At 49.2% G+C, this 15568-nt stretch overlaps 2 protein-coding genes across 5 annotated transcripts in view; both read right to left on the reverse strand.

Annotated features, from left to right (window-relative positions):
- The window catches only part of STAU1 (staufen double-stranded RNA binding protein 1), a 383483-nt gene that overhangs the window by 143812 nt on the left and 224103 nt on the right, over positions 1 to 15568 (reverse strand). The window lies entirely within an intron of this gene.
- LOC144768296 (uncharacterized) lies at positions 7970 to 10584 on the reverse strand. The gene is made up of 2 exons (XM_078651857.1): positions 9611 to 10584; positions 7970 to 9231 (listed from the first exon to the last, which is right to left on the reverse strand). The coding sequence occupies exons 1-2, from the start codon at positions 10504 to 10506 to the stop codon at positions 9171 to 9173; spliced, it is 957 nt and encodes a 318-aa protein (XP_078507983.1). The 5' UTR covers positions 10507 to 10584; the 3' UTR covers positions 7970 to 9170.

A 15568-nucleotide genomic window follows, 5' to 3' on the forward strand; every position in this document is an offset into this window, starting at 1 on the left:
AAGTTATGGCATAGCAAATGTATGATGGAGCAGAGAGTAACCTCAACTGGGATATTCCCAAGCAAAGGAAACTTAAATATTGTTATTCCATCAGAAAACAATTTGATTGTGTACTGAGATAGTCGCAATCGAAAGCATTCCTTTTACGGGGGTTCCTTAGACTATACTAGATAGCTTGTTTGATAGAGGATTTCACAGACTATTCATGGAAATTATGGAACAAAAACAGTTCAGACTTTTTTTTCTTTTTTTAAGTATGCCAGCTGCATTGGCCATTCTTTGAGAATTTGTAGAAGTGTGGCAGAAACTGATCCTCCCTGGAGGCAGGTTTTTTTTTTTTAATAGCACACATTTTTGTTATATATAATGAACTGCAACACCTCTGGAAGTAGCATTTCCCATGCTTTTGTACATAGTGAATTTATGTTACTGCAAACTCCACAGAAAACCACACTGCATGGAAAAAGTCTCCTTTGGTCGGAAGTCTTTCTTTTTTTCCAGAGTTGTGCTTGAGTGGGGCCATCAACACCACACTCCAGCCTCCCTCGTCTAGTTCCATACATTCTACTCTCAACTTATTTGAACCAAGACACACTTTTTATTACAGCAAACATTCACCACCCACCTACCTTTAATTGACATAAGATGGGGGTTATTTCTTGATATAACTATAAGCATTGTGTGGTAGCGTACTATTTTTTGCAGACTGCACATTTTTCCTTAAAAATGTCACAATTTGCACAGAAATGCAGTTTTATACATAAAATTATACTGTACACACATGATAATGCGTGAAAATCGGTTTGAGGTGAATTTTTATTATTTGAGCATCACCATGTAAAGTGTCTTTATTTGCTCTGACCCTATTAAAATTCTTCGTTTTTATCACACTTCGGAATTGTAACTGCTGAATGTGTACAGCTAACTCAGACATTTACATTTTGTTGTGTGTTAGAAAAAAAAAAGACATCCCACAGCCTTTCATTTAGTTTCACACTTCATGTACTGCAGCCGGAATGTCACATAATTCACTTTGCTTTTTGACTACAAACAGAGAGGTTTTTAAACATCAATCACATGTTAAAAAAAAAAGCAGAAGACAGCCTGACATTTGACCTACATAATCTAAAGGCATCTGTATTTACTGCTTGAACGTAGGTCATCCACTAAAAAGCAGCACCTGACACATGGGTTTATGGGTTCTGGATTAGCATGTTTTGGAACACCCTCCCCCTTTCCCTTCGAGGAACCACCGATCATCTTTCCTTCAGAAAAGCCCTGAAAACCCACTTGTTTGCCACATCCCGCTAATCTGCCCGAGCCTGTGCTAAGCTAGCTTTAGTCATAAGCGCTACGAGGCCTCCGGGTAGATGGCGCTATACAAGTGCAATTTCAATTCAATTCATGCTGCTCGCCGGAAGAGGGCTTCAACACCCCATCAAGGGTAGCAAGCACTGTAAAAATGCAAACATTTTTCCCTCTTCTATCCCTCCAATATCCTTCTCAAACCAAATAACTGACGAACATATCCACCACTCAAATTACTTTAGTTTTTCACTATACTAATTCACCACTAATCCTTTATGGGTTCCGGAGTAGCGTGCTGCTCGCCGAAAAAGCACTTCGACACCTCATATGGGGTAATAAGTGCTATATAAATGCAATTACAATACATTAGTGGGTCACAGCGCAGAGTTTGGGATACACTGCCCTACTATATGCTAACCAAAGGCCTGTAAGTTGAAGTTTCTCTAGGTGACTGCAGCACTAGTTGTACCACCATGTGTACGACAAAGTAAAACATGCCTCCCAGACTAGTAGAGCAGTTTAAACTGCTAACTCGACTTTTGTCATTTAAGATAAGGGCAAATATATTTTATTATATATATATATATATATATATATATATATATATATATACACATACATATATATATATATATACATACATATACATACATACACACACTCCCTCCCCTCCCCCCCAATACAAAATGCGCTCTCTGCTGTGCCGACATTCGGGCGGAATATTGCCCTCATTCAAATTAATTAAAGGAAAAATATGCCACACTCTAAAGTATTGTGGGATATGTAGTCACTTCAAAGCATGAGTGCACTCAATTTTACACTTGTTAATTATTTACAATCTTGTTATGACTTCAATGAATTTAAACAGTGATGATGCTGAATGTGTCAAAACTCCTATACCACAATGCAATCAACGTTTTATTATTAATGCTAAATGCATTAGTCTTATCGTAAGAGTATACCACCTAATTCTAGGCTCAGTGCCCTATGTGCAAAGACTATTCATTTTACTCATTCATCTGTATCAGTGTGTTCATAGTGTGGCATATAAATACCAATATTAATCATAGGCTGAGTGGCCATTATTTTGATGAAACAAAAACCTTCTGGATGTGTTCTATACCATTTGATGACAAGTGTTTTTGAAGCTGGTTATATATCAATAATTGTTATTTCTGAATTTATATCTATCTTCTTTGTTCGGCAGTCGACTTTCCTATACATTCACAAAAAGAATGTGCAGTTATTGCATTATCCATGGGTTGAGTCAATTCAATTATAAATGTACATGCAACTCTTCATCTCGATTTAGACCATGTAGTTTTGTTCTGAATCGTATAATCAAACGAGATTCTAGGCTTCTGAGTTTAAGTGTTCTGTCACCACCCTCTTTCATGCCTTTGTACACAGGCTATGCAGTAGTATGTCACTGTTTGCCAATTATACCCTTCATGGGTTTCTAGATGTTTAGCCATTGGCGTAGTTGGTATTTTTGTTTTGTACAGCTCAAATGTGTTTCAGTATCCTTTTCGTTAATGGACATATTTTGCTGCCAATGTATTTTAGGCCACATTTACATTCGATCATATATACCTGATAGCTTGTGTCACATGTGAATTAATCATTGATGGTGAAGGTTTTCCCCATAAAATCCACAATTTCTCAGATTTTTCTGCCAATGCTGCATGCCTTATATTTGTCACATTTGGTGAAGCCCTTTCAATGTTTAATAAACTAGGACTCGGTTCTTGACCTCTCAGTGACTGTTGACTAGTTTTTCTTTGAGTGAAGGAGTATTCCGATAAGAGACATCTGGTCTATCCCCGAGAGTTTCCTCAATGTCTGGGTATTTTGTTTAATATATCCCAATATTTATTCATAATTTTGATGATTTGGTTATTTTCTTTACTATAACTCAAAATCATTCTTATTTTTTGATCTTCCTTTTCTGGTTGTGCGACAACCTTTTTGACAATATTCATTAGAGTTCGCGTACGTGGAGTATCCTTTTTAGGTCTCGCACCTGCGATTGCAGGGGCAAAGCCCCTGCTGTCGCAAAGCGAGCCTATTGCGATCGTTTCAGCTTTCAAGGACTAACAAGACTTGGAGACAAGAGACTGGCACGCGCACGCAGCCTGCCGGAATCAGATCAGGTCGCACGCGTGAACACGCGCTCCGATTCCGGCAGGCTGTTCACACACACAAAATGTATATCGACGCGCACACACAAACAGACAGGTACACACACATACAGATACCCCCCCCACCCCGCTGCCGCCGCACACACACATACAGAGACCCCCGCTGCCGCACACATACACACACACAAGCGCACCCCCCTCCCCCTACAACTAAGCCCCACTTACCGCCATTCCGGACTTCTGCAGCCTCCGCGGGGCTCTCCCTCGGGCATGGCAGCCCCGCTCTCAGGCACTCCGTGGGAGCGTGCGCGGGCTTCCGAAGACGGAAGTCCGGCCCCACGGAAGGTTTCGGTTTCCTGACTACACTTGATTGAAATGTTGGCCCAACAAGGATCCTGTAAGGATGTGCGAGGCTCGCGCATTGCCATGACAGCCCGCCCGCCGCCTGGGTGTGCGTGACAGTGCGTGCGGCAGGCGGGCCGGCCCTCCTCATCTGTGCAATGGGCGCTTGATTACTCTGCGGGCACAGAGAGGAAGGAGAGCCCTCCCCCTGCTCGCCTTCTCTTTTCAATGCAACTTTCTGTTTTCCCAGGCAGGGGGCTGCTGCTCGCTATCTCCCCCTCTACAGATGTGATCCCGGAACCGGGACGGGGGCCGGGTGGGGGCGGGCTGCAACAGTGAAGAGCGCAGGAGTCTGTAGACCCGGCCGGCGGGGGCAGCGAAGGGACCCCGGCCAGAGGCAGCCGGGCTGTGCTGGGATCGGCCTGCCAGGAGCAGCGCTCCCTCCTCCGCAAGATCCGAGCCCTTTGCACCCGGCGAGACCTGCTGCTTTTTGGGTCCTGGAATTTCTCCCCAAAAAGCTGCCCCCACCTTCCACTGTCTCCAAAAAGGATTCCGCCTACATCGGCTGATCTCACGGGATCAACTCAGCAGAGGCGATCGCAGCCTAGATCTTCTGGTCTCTGCCGGGAGCAGATCACCGCTCGCGTGCCCCCTTCCTCTGCTAAGAGGATCTGTCTGGATCCGCTGATGAATCCCCGCCGCGTCAGAGCCGGTCTGCTGGTAGGATCTCCGTGATCGGGTGTTCCCTTCCCGGGATCTGCTGCTCTCCCCTGGTTGGACCGGCTGTACTCTTTCCGGATCTGATCTGAGCGTCAAGTCTGTGTGGTGCAGGTGAAGTCGGGGACGTATGAGCTGTGTGAATAATAACTGTCAGCCCCGTGCCTGAGGTGCATCATCAGAGCTGTGTGAATAATAACAGCTTTGAGCCCCGTGCTGAGGTGCATCATCAGAGCTGTGTGAATAATAACTGCGTCAGCCCCGTGCCTGAGGTGCATCAGAGCTGTGTGAATAAAAACAGCTGTGAGCCCCGTGCCTGAGGTGCATCATCAGAGCTGTGTGAATAATAACTGCCGGCAGCCCCGTGCTGAGGTGCATCATCAGAGCTGTGTGAATAATAACTGCGTCAGCCCCGTGCTGAGGTGCATCATTAGAGCTGTGTGAATAATAACTGCGTCAGCCCCATGCTGAGGTGCATCATCAGAGCTGTGTGAATAATAACTGCGTCAGCCCCGTGCGTGAGGTGCATAATCGAGCTGTGTGAATAATAACAGCTGTGAGCCCGTGGCTGAGGTGCATCATCAGAGCTGTGTGAATAATAACAGCTGTGAGCCCGTGCCTGAGGTGCATCATCAGAGCTGTGTGAGTAATAACTGCGTCAGCCCCGTGCGTGAGGTGCATCATCTGAGCTGAGTGAATAATGACAGCTGTGAGCAACAGCATACTCTTGCACACACTCTCACTGCTCACCAATTCAAAGTTTGCAAAAAAAATTTATGCAACGCATTGTCATACACAATGCCAATAACTCAAACTTTAATGCTGCGAGACCTATTGCATTGTAAATGCTTGTTGTTTCTTGGTTTTAAGTCGCATATGGACAAAAGTACATATCCCACAATGCTTCATCATTGGTTAAGTGGGCATGTCTGTATAACTAGTAAAATTAAAGAAGGACTCACCTAACTGTGATGAAGACTTTCTAGTTGAAACAGGTTGGTGTTGTAATTAAAAAGCTTTCAATAGCAAACTCCTGGAGTGCAGCATATTTTTCCTTTGATATATATCGAATAGTTTCTTACCTGTCGGTGTAGTTTTGCAGCTTGAAGATCTTTCTGGATTCACTATGCTGTGCATATTCCGCAATCTGGTGGTTGGGTTCGGAATCGTAGTTTTTTTTTTCTCTCGTTTTTTTTTTCTGTAGGCCAGGTAGGCGTCGACGTCCCACCATTTGGTGTACCTTCGGTGACGTCGGCATGCTTCCGGCGGAAGCTCCCACCCTTGGGTGCCATCTTCGGATTCTTTTTTCTGTCTGTTTTTTCTGTGTCTGTAGTGAATCCATGGCTATGTTTGTTAATCCTTTTTTTTTTTCCAACGTAATTCTTTCACGTATCTTGTAAGCTTCAACTTGCTTTCTTTTCCAAGTGTTTCCACCTTCTTCTCCAGCCTCATCTCTCTGGCGGAGGTGGGTGGGTTCGCTAGTGAATCCAGAAAGATCTTCAAGCTGCAAAACTACACCGACAGGTAAGAAACTATTCGTTTTGCAGCGTGAATCTTTCTGGATTCACTATGCTGTGCATAGATTTTGTAGCGGTTTTCGTTACTTTTGTGGCGGTTGGGTGGAAGATGAGCGTTGGTTGTTGAATATATGTTGAAGCACCTTTTGTCCTACTTGTGCTTCTTTGTTCATTTGTACATCCACGCAATAGTGCTTAGTGAACGTGTGCACTGAAGCCCATGTTGCCGCCAGGCATAGGTCTTGAATTGGTGTGTTGGCCAGGAAGGCAATTGTTGCTCCTTTCTTCCTGGTCGAGTGGGCCTGTGCCCCTCCTGTTAGCTCCTGGCCCGCTTGCTTGTGGCAGAACTGTATTGTCTGTGCGATCCATCGAGCTATGGTGTTTTTAGCCACTGGTTTACCCATGTAACTGTTTGTGAAGGATACGAAGAACTGTTTTGTCTTCCTGTGTCCTTTCGTCCTTTCAATGTAGTGCATCACTGCCCTTCTTGCGTCTAGAGTGTGGAGCGCCCTCTCAGCGCTTGTCGTGGGGTTTTGGAAGAAGCTAGGAATCTGAATACTCTTGATTCATGTGGAACCTTGACACCACCTTTGGCATGAAGTGCGGGTCTGTTCTCATCATGACCATGTCACTGTGTATCTGGATGTAGGGTTCCTGCAGTGTTAGTGCCTGCAGTTCGCTCACCCTTCGTAGCGAGGTGATTGCTACCAGAAAGGCCGCTTTCATTGTCAGCATTTGCAGTGATGCTTTGTGGATGGGTTCGAAAGGTGCTTTCATGAGCTCCGTCAGTACCACATTCAGGTTCCAAGCCGGTGGCGGCATTCTTTTTGGTGGCGCTATTCTTTTAGCCCCTTCCAGGAATCTTTTTACGACGTGATATGTAAAGAAGCTTCTCCCTGTTTCTCCTCTTGTGTATGCCACAATCGCTGCCAGGTGTACCCTCAGCGAGGATGAGCTTAGCTTAGCTTTTATTAGGTGCGTGAGGTACCTTAGCACCGTAGATTCCCTGGTCAGTTTTCTATGGAGTTTTTTCTTGCAGCACCATTGAGTGAATCTTTTCCATTTTTCCCTATAGCAAATGCGTGTGCTGGGCCTTCTTGCCTCTCGCAGCACCCGCAGGGTGCTCTCTGGTAGTTTTAGATGTGCGAACTCCAAGTCCTCAGGAGCCAAGCTGAGAGGCTGAGGCTCTCCGGCTCTGGGTGTAGAACTTCTCAGTTTTCCATGGAGAGTAGGTCTCTTCTTTTCGAGAACTTGTGGGGGGGGCCCTTCGCCATCTCCATTATCTGTGAGTACCAGGTCTGCCTGGCCCATTGCGGTGCCACCAGGATGAGCGTCATGTTGCTCGTCATGCATTTGTTGAGAACCCTGGGGATCAGTGGTATCGGGGGAAAAGCGTAGGCAAATGTTTTTGACCAGCTTATCCATAGGGCATTCCCCTGTGATAGTGCCTCTGGTTGCCTGGATGCAAAGTATTGGCATTTTGTATTCCGGCGTGTTGCAAACAGGTCTATTGTTGGAGTGCCCCATCTCCTGAATAGTCTCTCTGTTTCCTGTGTATTGAGTTCCCACTCGTGGGATGCTGAAGTCTGCCTGCTGAGCCAATCCGCTTCTACATTGTCCTTCCCTGGCAGATGTATGGCTAGCAGGTCTATTTTGAGTGGTATTGCCCATCTCCAGATTTCCTGTGCCAAGCTTGACAGAGGGAATGATTGAGCTCCCCCCTGTTTGTTGATGTAAAACATTGTTGTGGTGTTGTCTGTTTGTATCAGCACCTTCTGGCTGTACAGGTGTTTCTGAAAGGCCTTGAGGGCAAGCAACACTGTTTTCAGCTCCAGGTAATTGATGTGTCTGACCGCATCTGTAGGGCTCCACAGACCCCTCACTCTGAGCCTGTTCATGTGTGCGCCCCATCCCTTCTGGTATGCGTCTGTGGTGATGGTCTCTGTTGGGTCCGGTGGTGTTAGAGGTTTCCCTACTGTTATCCTTTCTTTGGTCCACCACTTTATTTCCTCCTGCACCCTGTGCGTTACAACCACTAGATCCTCCCAACTTCCTGTAGCTTGTGACCATTGCTGTTGCAGCCACTCTTGGAGTGGTCTCATCTGTAGGCGTACATTGGGGACCAGGTGTATGCATGACACCATCATTCCCAAGATCTTGCTCACTGTCCTCACTGTCAGAGCTCGCCCCTTCTGGTAGTGACGTTTCTCCCTCAGTAGGCTGAGTGTTCTCTTTTCGCTGGGTAACACCCTGCATTGGACGGTGTCGATTTGAGCTCCCAGGAAGAATTTCACCTGCTCCGGTTCCATTGAGCATTTTCCCCAGTGTATGGAGAATCCCAGGTCTGTTAGCGTTCTTGTGACCTGCTCTGCGTGGTCCTTGCATGTCCTGCAAGAGCTTGCCTTTATGAGCCAGTCGTCAAGGTAGGGGTACACGTGTATCCCCTTCCTTCGCAGATGTGCGGCCACTGCTGCGAGGCATTTGGTGAACACCCTTGGTGCGGACTTTAGACCGAATGCCAGGGTTGTGAATTGGTAGTGATCCTTGTTTACTGTGAATCTTAGTATGTGCTTGTGCTGCCTGTTCATGGGGATGTTCAGGTACGCATCTCTGAGGTCTATGGTGGGCAAGAAGTCCCCGGCCTTTATCTGCGGGATGACCTTTTGTAGGGACGTCATCTTGAATTTTTGGGTCTTTACATATTTGTTTAGGAACCGTAGGTCCAGGATGGGTCTTAGGCTTTCGTCCACTTTTGGCACCAGGAAGTAGCTGGAGTACACTCCCCTGTTCCGTTCTTTGAATGGGACCGGTTCGATGGCCTCTTTGAGGAGGAGTTCTTGAGCTTCTTCTTGGAGCAATTGCAGCTCTCTTCCCGAGTGCTCTCTTTTCTTTGGCTTTCTGCTTGGTGGTCTTTTTTCCAACTCTATGCAGTATCCGAACTGCATGATGTTGAGTATCCACTTGTCTGTGGTTATTTTTCTCCACTCCTGGAGAAAAAATCTCAGCCTGCCTCCTACTGGTGTTACATGTTCCTTTGTGTCTTGTCCGTGTAGCCCTCTCCTCCTTGTTTTTCCGTGCTCCTCCCCCGGAGGGTTCGAGTGGGTGAGCACCTTTTCCCGTGTGCAGTCACTTAGAGGGGGGTTGTTCACCGCCTCTCCTTCTCTGGCCCGTCCGTTTCCTCTTGATCGAAAGGACTGGCCCCTGTTCTGATAGTTCCAGTTTTGCCTCTGCTGGCCCTGGTGACTTTGGTTGTCACTCTGTTGCCCCTGGTGGAACGTCTGGTGTGATTGTCCTTGCTGGTTTCCACCCCTGCCGTTCGGCCTCTGTGTAGGAGTGCCCCTTCTCATCCCCCTGAATTGCAGGGCCCCCATAGACCATGCCGTCTCGTTGTCCTTCAGTTGGGTGAGCTTCTCATCAACTGGGGCTCCGAACAGTGTCTCACCATTGAATGGTGTGTTCAGGATGTTGTTCTGAACCTCAGTTTTGAAGCCTGAGATCCTGAGCCAGGCTTGCTTTCTCTCTGTGATGCCTATAGCCATCAGTCTGCTGGATGTTTCTGCCCCATTCAAGGCTGTCTTCAGGCACGAGTTAGCAATGCTTTCCCCCTCTTCCACAAGGTGCGATGCCCTCTCACGGTATTGCTCCGGGAGGTGCTTGAGCAATTGGCCCATCTCATCCCAATGCTGGTATTGATGTCTATTCAGGAGGGCATTGGAGTTAGCCATCCGCCAGTGCATTGCGGCGTTCCTCTCTATTTTCCTGCCCGTTAGGTCCATCCTCCTGCTTTCCTTGTCAGGTGGAGGCCCAGATGTTGTTGGGACGTTGGCCCTTCTGGCCGTTGCAGCGATTATTGAATCTGCTGTGACGGACCCCTTGATGTAAGCCGGGTCCTGGGAGGAGAATTTGTATTTCTTCTCCGTCCTCGGCGTTACTGATCTGCATGTAGCCGGCTCTTTGAAAGCTTCCTTCCCCTGGTCAGTGATATTCTTGAGCATGGGCAAGAATTGGCTTCTTGTCTGCGTGGGGAGCAATGTTTCTAGCAGGAAATCTGCTTTTGGCTTCTCCTCTTCCAGCTTAACCCCATAAGCTGCTGCTGGCCTCCTGACAACCTCATTGTATGCCCCAATGTCATCGGGCGGCGAAGGCCTCGAGGGGTATGTCTCCACAGCCTCCTCCGGGTTTTCGGCATCGATGTCCTGCCATTCCTGGTCTTGGGCCGTCGATGATCCTGAGCCGTAGCTTGACTGCTGCTCCCCATAATCCCCTTCTGTGTAATAGAGGTCCTCTTCCTCTTCGTGCTCCGCGGGCTCCGGAGTTTTTGGCGCCTCCTCGACGTCGAACTCATGGTGCTCCTGCACCTCAGCGACGGCCGTTGCTGGCTTCGAGGGGATCTTGTAACTTCTCATCCTTTCCTCGAAGTCTTTCTTTCTCTGAAGGATGTTCTCCATCTCGGCCTCGAGCCTTCTTTTCTTTCTCTGCATCTCTGCGGCCTGCTCGTCGTCGAGCGTTTCGGCTGCTCTCTTAGACGGCGTCAACGACGTCGAAGCTTTCTTCGGCTCCTTTTCCTTCGAAGTTGAAGACCCTTTTTCGGGGGCTTGCTTCGACGACCTTTGCTTTTCGCCTGTCTTCGGCCTCTCGAAGGATCCGCTGGGCTCTCTTTCGGAGGATGCAGCTTCGGTCGTCGAAGTTTTCGGCGCCGGTGCTCCTTTCGAGGCTCTGGGCTCTGACTTTCGAAAGTCTGCCTCTGGCTTTCGAGGCCCTGTGGGTGTTTTCGGAGTCGTAGACTCTCCAACCTTGTCAGGCGTTTTCTTAACGGTCTCTGCGACGGTGAAGTCATCTGGACCCTCAGCGATGTTATCCTCGTCGTCGGTGGAGAGGCCCGGTTCGTAAAGCGTCGGGGTCTGGCCCTTGCCCTGCATCGTGTGGTGAGCTGTCCTCTGTCTCTCTCGAACTCGGAGTGTCTCCGGCTTGAAGACGGAGCAGGCGTTGCAGTCTCTGCTCTCGTAGTCGATTGGCAGGCAGAGGTTGCAGACCGGGTGCTGGTCCTTCTGCGCGAACTTGTGGTGGCAGTTTTTGCAGAATTTAAAGGGTGTCTTGTACATCCCTGCGCTCAGGGGGCCCCCTGTGTGCGCATTCCTCCAAGGACGTCGAAGATCTCGAAGTTCTTCCCTTTCTTTGTCGTCTCTTCTCTGATGGTCTTCTTCTCCCAATCTTCTCAGGTCTTTACCGTCGAAGAGTTGTTGTATTTCCTCCTTTTCTCCTCCAAAACTTCTGGAGCTTCACGCGACGATCCAGACCCAACGGCGGAAAAAAGAATCTGAAGATGGCGCCCAAGGGTGGGAGCTTCCGCCGGAAGCATGCCGCGTCACCGAAGGTACACCAAATGGTGGGACGTCGACGCCCACCTGGGCTACAGAAAAAAAACTTCAAAAAAGAGCAAAAAAGAGCAAAAAAGACTACGATTCCGGACCCAACCACCAGATTGCGGAATATGCACAGCATAGTGAATCCAGAAAGATTTACGCTGCAAAAATATATATATCCAGCTGTTCCTGTCGACAACTGCCACTATCGGGGGCCACAGAGCCAGGGGAATGGCATGGGGTTCTTCACACACATGCCACCTCCCGAGCCGGGCCACCCTGCATGCAACCACGCCCTGATGTTAAGCTGGGAGCTGCATTGTACATCCATATTACTGCCACCCAGCTCGGGGTGCCCCTTGCAGGAATATTTCATTTGGCCCTTCGCTGAACTGTGACATGGGCCCCTCTGGCCATCCCCTCCACTTTAGAACTGTAGTCTTAATTATCCCATCAGTGTATAGCTGCACCAGATACTGCAGTGCTGCGAAGAGGGGTGCAGCCCTCTAACCACAACCACTGAAGGAGGCCAGGGCACTGGGCCTACACTGAAGGGGCGCTTCTCTGTTGCGCTGTACATTGGCCTTTGACCGCTATGCCATACAACATGTCTGCAGACTGATTGCCTCATAGGATGCTTTGCTCATCTGCCAGATCCACCCTGGACCCACATTGTTCGCCTGCGCTCAAGACGAAGCGACCTTGGACTTATTACTATTGATCTCTCATCCCTCTGTCACAGAACACAACCCTGGGACACTCTACCAACAGCAAACAGAAGGCAAACTTGTCCCTGTGATCACTGTGGTATTTAGCAGGGATCACCCTTTCTCCCCCCCCCGGTCTGCCATGGTAGAACACACTATACCCCCTAAACCGTTAATGAGCCTGTTGGGATAGGTCAAGCCACTCAAGAGAAGTATACGACGATTCTCTGCCATTGCCATGTTGATCGCCAAGCGACTGGTTTCAATATATTGGGGGAGTGCAAACTCTGCTTCGTGACCTCACCTATTGCGATACTATGAGCGACATATATGCCACACTTTTACCCACCACCTCACATTCATGTGATATTGAGCAACCTTTTAGAAACTATTTGCAAGCCCACTCCACAGCTAATGAATGCTGCAGGAACTACTCCTAATCGGGAATCAGGGATTCTGGAATCACCCCTATATTGAGTAATATGTAAGAGCTGTACCCATAATGGTATTAAGATGAAAGACCGGATCATTGCTGTACTGTGAATATTATTTGGAATTCTTTTGTAAATTGCTCCTCTGTATTAGGTTTTTTATTATTTTTTGTTTGTTGTACAAGTTACTTACCTTCGGTAACGGTGTATCTGGCAGAGACGATTCTAGCCGCAGATTCCTTAACATAGAATTATCCCCAGGCGTGAGACTGGATCCAGATTATTTTTTTTGCGCGGCGGGGGGGACGGCATTATGCGGCTCCGCCCTGACGTTGTTCGCGTACGTGACGTCAGCGAGGTCAGATAAGTCCCACCCCGTCGCGCCTACGTCAGTTTTCTTAAGAGAACTTTTCCGCACCAAAACGCGGAGCCATCAGAGAAAACTGTGACATTGTGGGAACAGTATAGGAGCAGTGTGCAAAAGAGCAGAAATATAGGAAAGGAATGATGACGAACACCATAAGGGCAGTGCCAGACACTGCAGCCCTAAGGGCAGGGAAAAGAATAAAGAACAGAGCACCGCCCTGATCGGCAACCCTGGCAGTTCGGAAATAGCCCCCCCTAGAGACAAGGAACATATGAAAAAAATGTCATGATAACATGTAGCAGGACTACAACTCCAATCAATAACACTGAAGGGGAACCAGTCCGGGACAAACAAGGAACGACAAACCCCAGAACAGCCCCAGCACAGAATGTGACATCCCCCATAAGGAACAAAGGCAGAGGCCTGGCCAAAAGACCCCAACCCAGAGGGCAGCAGAGAAGCATAGGGGCCAGCACCCCTAGCACTGAAAGGGGAAGAGGGAAGGGGTTGAAGGTAGCCCCAACCTGGAGCAACCAGAGCGTAGGGACACAGAAGCACCTATAACCTATCCTCCCAAGACCGAAAGGGAGGAACCGGAACAAATAACAGGACAACATTCTGCCAAAAAGGAGCGAAAGAATGCACTCAAAGGACATAGCCACCCACAGGGAGGCGAGTGCAGAAGACCAAGCCAAAGGTCCTCGCAGAACGGGGAGGAAGGGCAGGTCGTGAAGGAATCTGCGGCTAGAATTGTCTCTACCAGATACACCGTTACCGAAGGTAAGTAACTCGTACATCTGATAGAGACTACTAGCTGCAGATTCCTTAACGTAGAATAGATACACTAGCCATATCCAAGGGGGAGGAGGGTCTGTGAGAGGACCCCACCAGCCTGCACATAATAGAGAATCCACAGGGGACGAGGCCAGCGGACAGGAAAAGAACCCGCCCCCCCGAGGCAAGGAAAATCCCTGCATCCAGAAGACTCCCAACCCCAAAGGGGATGCGGGAAGACAAGAAAAGAGGCAGCCCGCCGTCAAACAGGAGGAGAAACAAGGGCAAGGCTAAAGGAGGCCAAAGCGCCCCACACCCATACAAGGCATCAAGAATCTCCAACAGAAGCCCCAAGGCCCAGCAATGAAGAGGAGCACCTAGGAAGATGAGCAACATAGAGACTCCAAGGAAAAGAGGTAGAGAGAAGGCAGTCGACAAGACAGAACGGCGCCCTTGGCAATAAAGCAGGAGTAGCAGACGGGTAGCCCGAGGTCGTCCACGGGAAACTGCCTATCACCCTGTAGGGACAGACAGCACCTGATGAGGCACAAGAAACTCCAGAACTACCGCCGCCCCAGGAGGAGAGAGAGAACTGAAGACAGGGCCCATTGGAAGATGGTCGACACACCTCAGCCTCTAGCAATGGACAAGGTAAGGACGACCGTCCCGACAAAGTGCCAGAGATACAAAAGAACAGCAGGACGGCACCACTGGCACAGCCCGCAGTGGACAACGCACAGAACGGTGCACCCAGGACACGCCAGACGAAGACAGTGGCCAGGAAGACCAAGAATGCCCCGGACCCACCCCAAGGGAGAAGTCCGCACACATGGCCCAAGCAACAAAAGAAGCGGAAGCAGGCAGAGCTATGACAAGACAGACAACAGGCTAGCAACTGAACGACGCCGGAGAAGGACAGCCCGGGGCGCAACTTGAGCCATTCCAAAACCCTCAGCAAGAGGAATGCACCTGCGACATACCGTGACGCCACGGAGAGCAGAGGCCCGAAGGCGACCACACCTCCCAGCACATGACAGAGCTATATAATAGCTACCAGAACCCCACATAGGGCAGGTTACGTCCCAAGACATGGAAACCCTTTTAGGAAAAAACTTCCAGCATCAACGGAAAAAACAGAAAGACCTGCAGAGAACCCGCAGACTGCTTGCTAATCAGCCAATAAGGACAGAAGGCCTAATCTCAGGGCCAACACTTCTCAGCAAAAGCAACAAAAAAAATCACGATCCAAAAAAGGGCCGAGCAGCAGCCAACAGCACCATAGTCCGAATCAAGGGACTTGAATGCACAGTATCACACAGAACACTGAGGAGGAGGCTGCTGTAGCCCTGCCAAGAACCTCTGAACAGCCGAGTCCGCAGGGGCGTGGAACAAAAGAGCACCATCGAAAGGAAGGTCCACCAGCTGTTCACGAACGTTCTCTAGGAGCACACTGTCCCAAAGCCAGGCATGCAGCCGAAGAGCGACCAAAGAAGCCATGGCACCACCAAGCACCTCCGAGATGTCCAGAGCGGAGCGAAGAATAAACGCCGCCAGCTTCTGGCCATCCAACACATGGTGCCACAGATCAACGCAGGTACCCTCCTGAGAAGCAGCAGACATAAGGGACTCCGCTGAGTCCCACAAGGAAGAAGTGGCCCCAGCCAAAACACACAGAGTGTTAAGGGCCCTCAGAGCCGCACTGGTGGAGGCAAACATATTGCGCCCCTAGGAGTCAAGCCAATGGGCCTCCCGCGAGGGGGGAGACAACAGTGGCGCAACAAGGGGAAGGCATTCTGCAAAAGAGGCCCCTGGTAGAAGGATGGCGTGAAAGACACAGGATCACGCGGTGCAGAAGGTGTCAGGGCACCGGGTCCCCCGTGGTGGGGCGGCCCCCAGAAGAG

The sequence above is a fragment of the Lissotriton helveticus genome, chromosome 7 (assembly GCF_964261635.1).
Source record: "Lissotriton helveticus chromosome 7, aLisHel1.1, whole genome shotgun sequence".
NCBI lineage: Eukaryota > Metazoa > Chordata > Amphibia > Caudata > Salamandridae > Lissotriton > Lissotriton helveticus.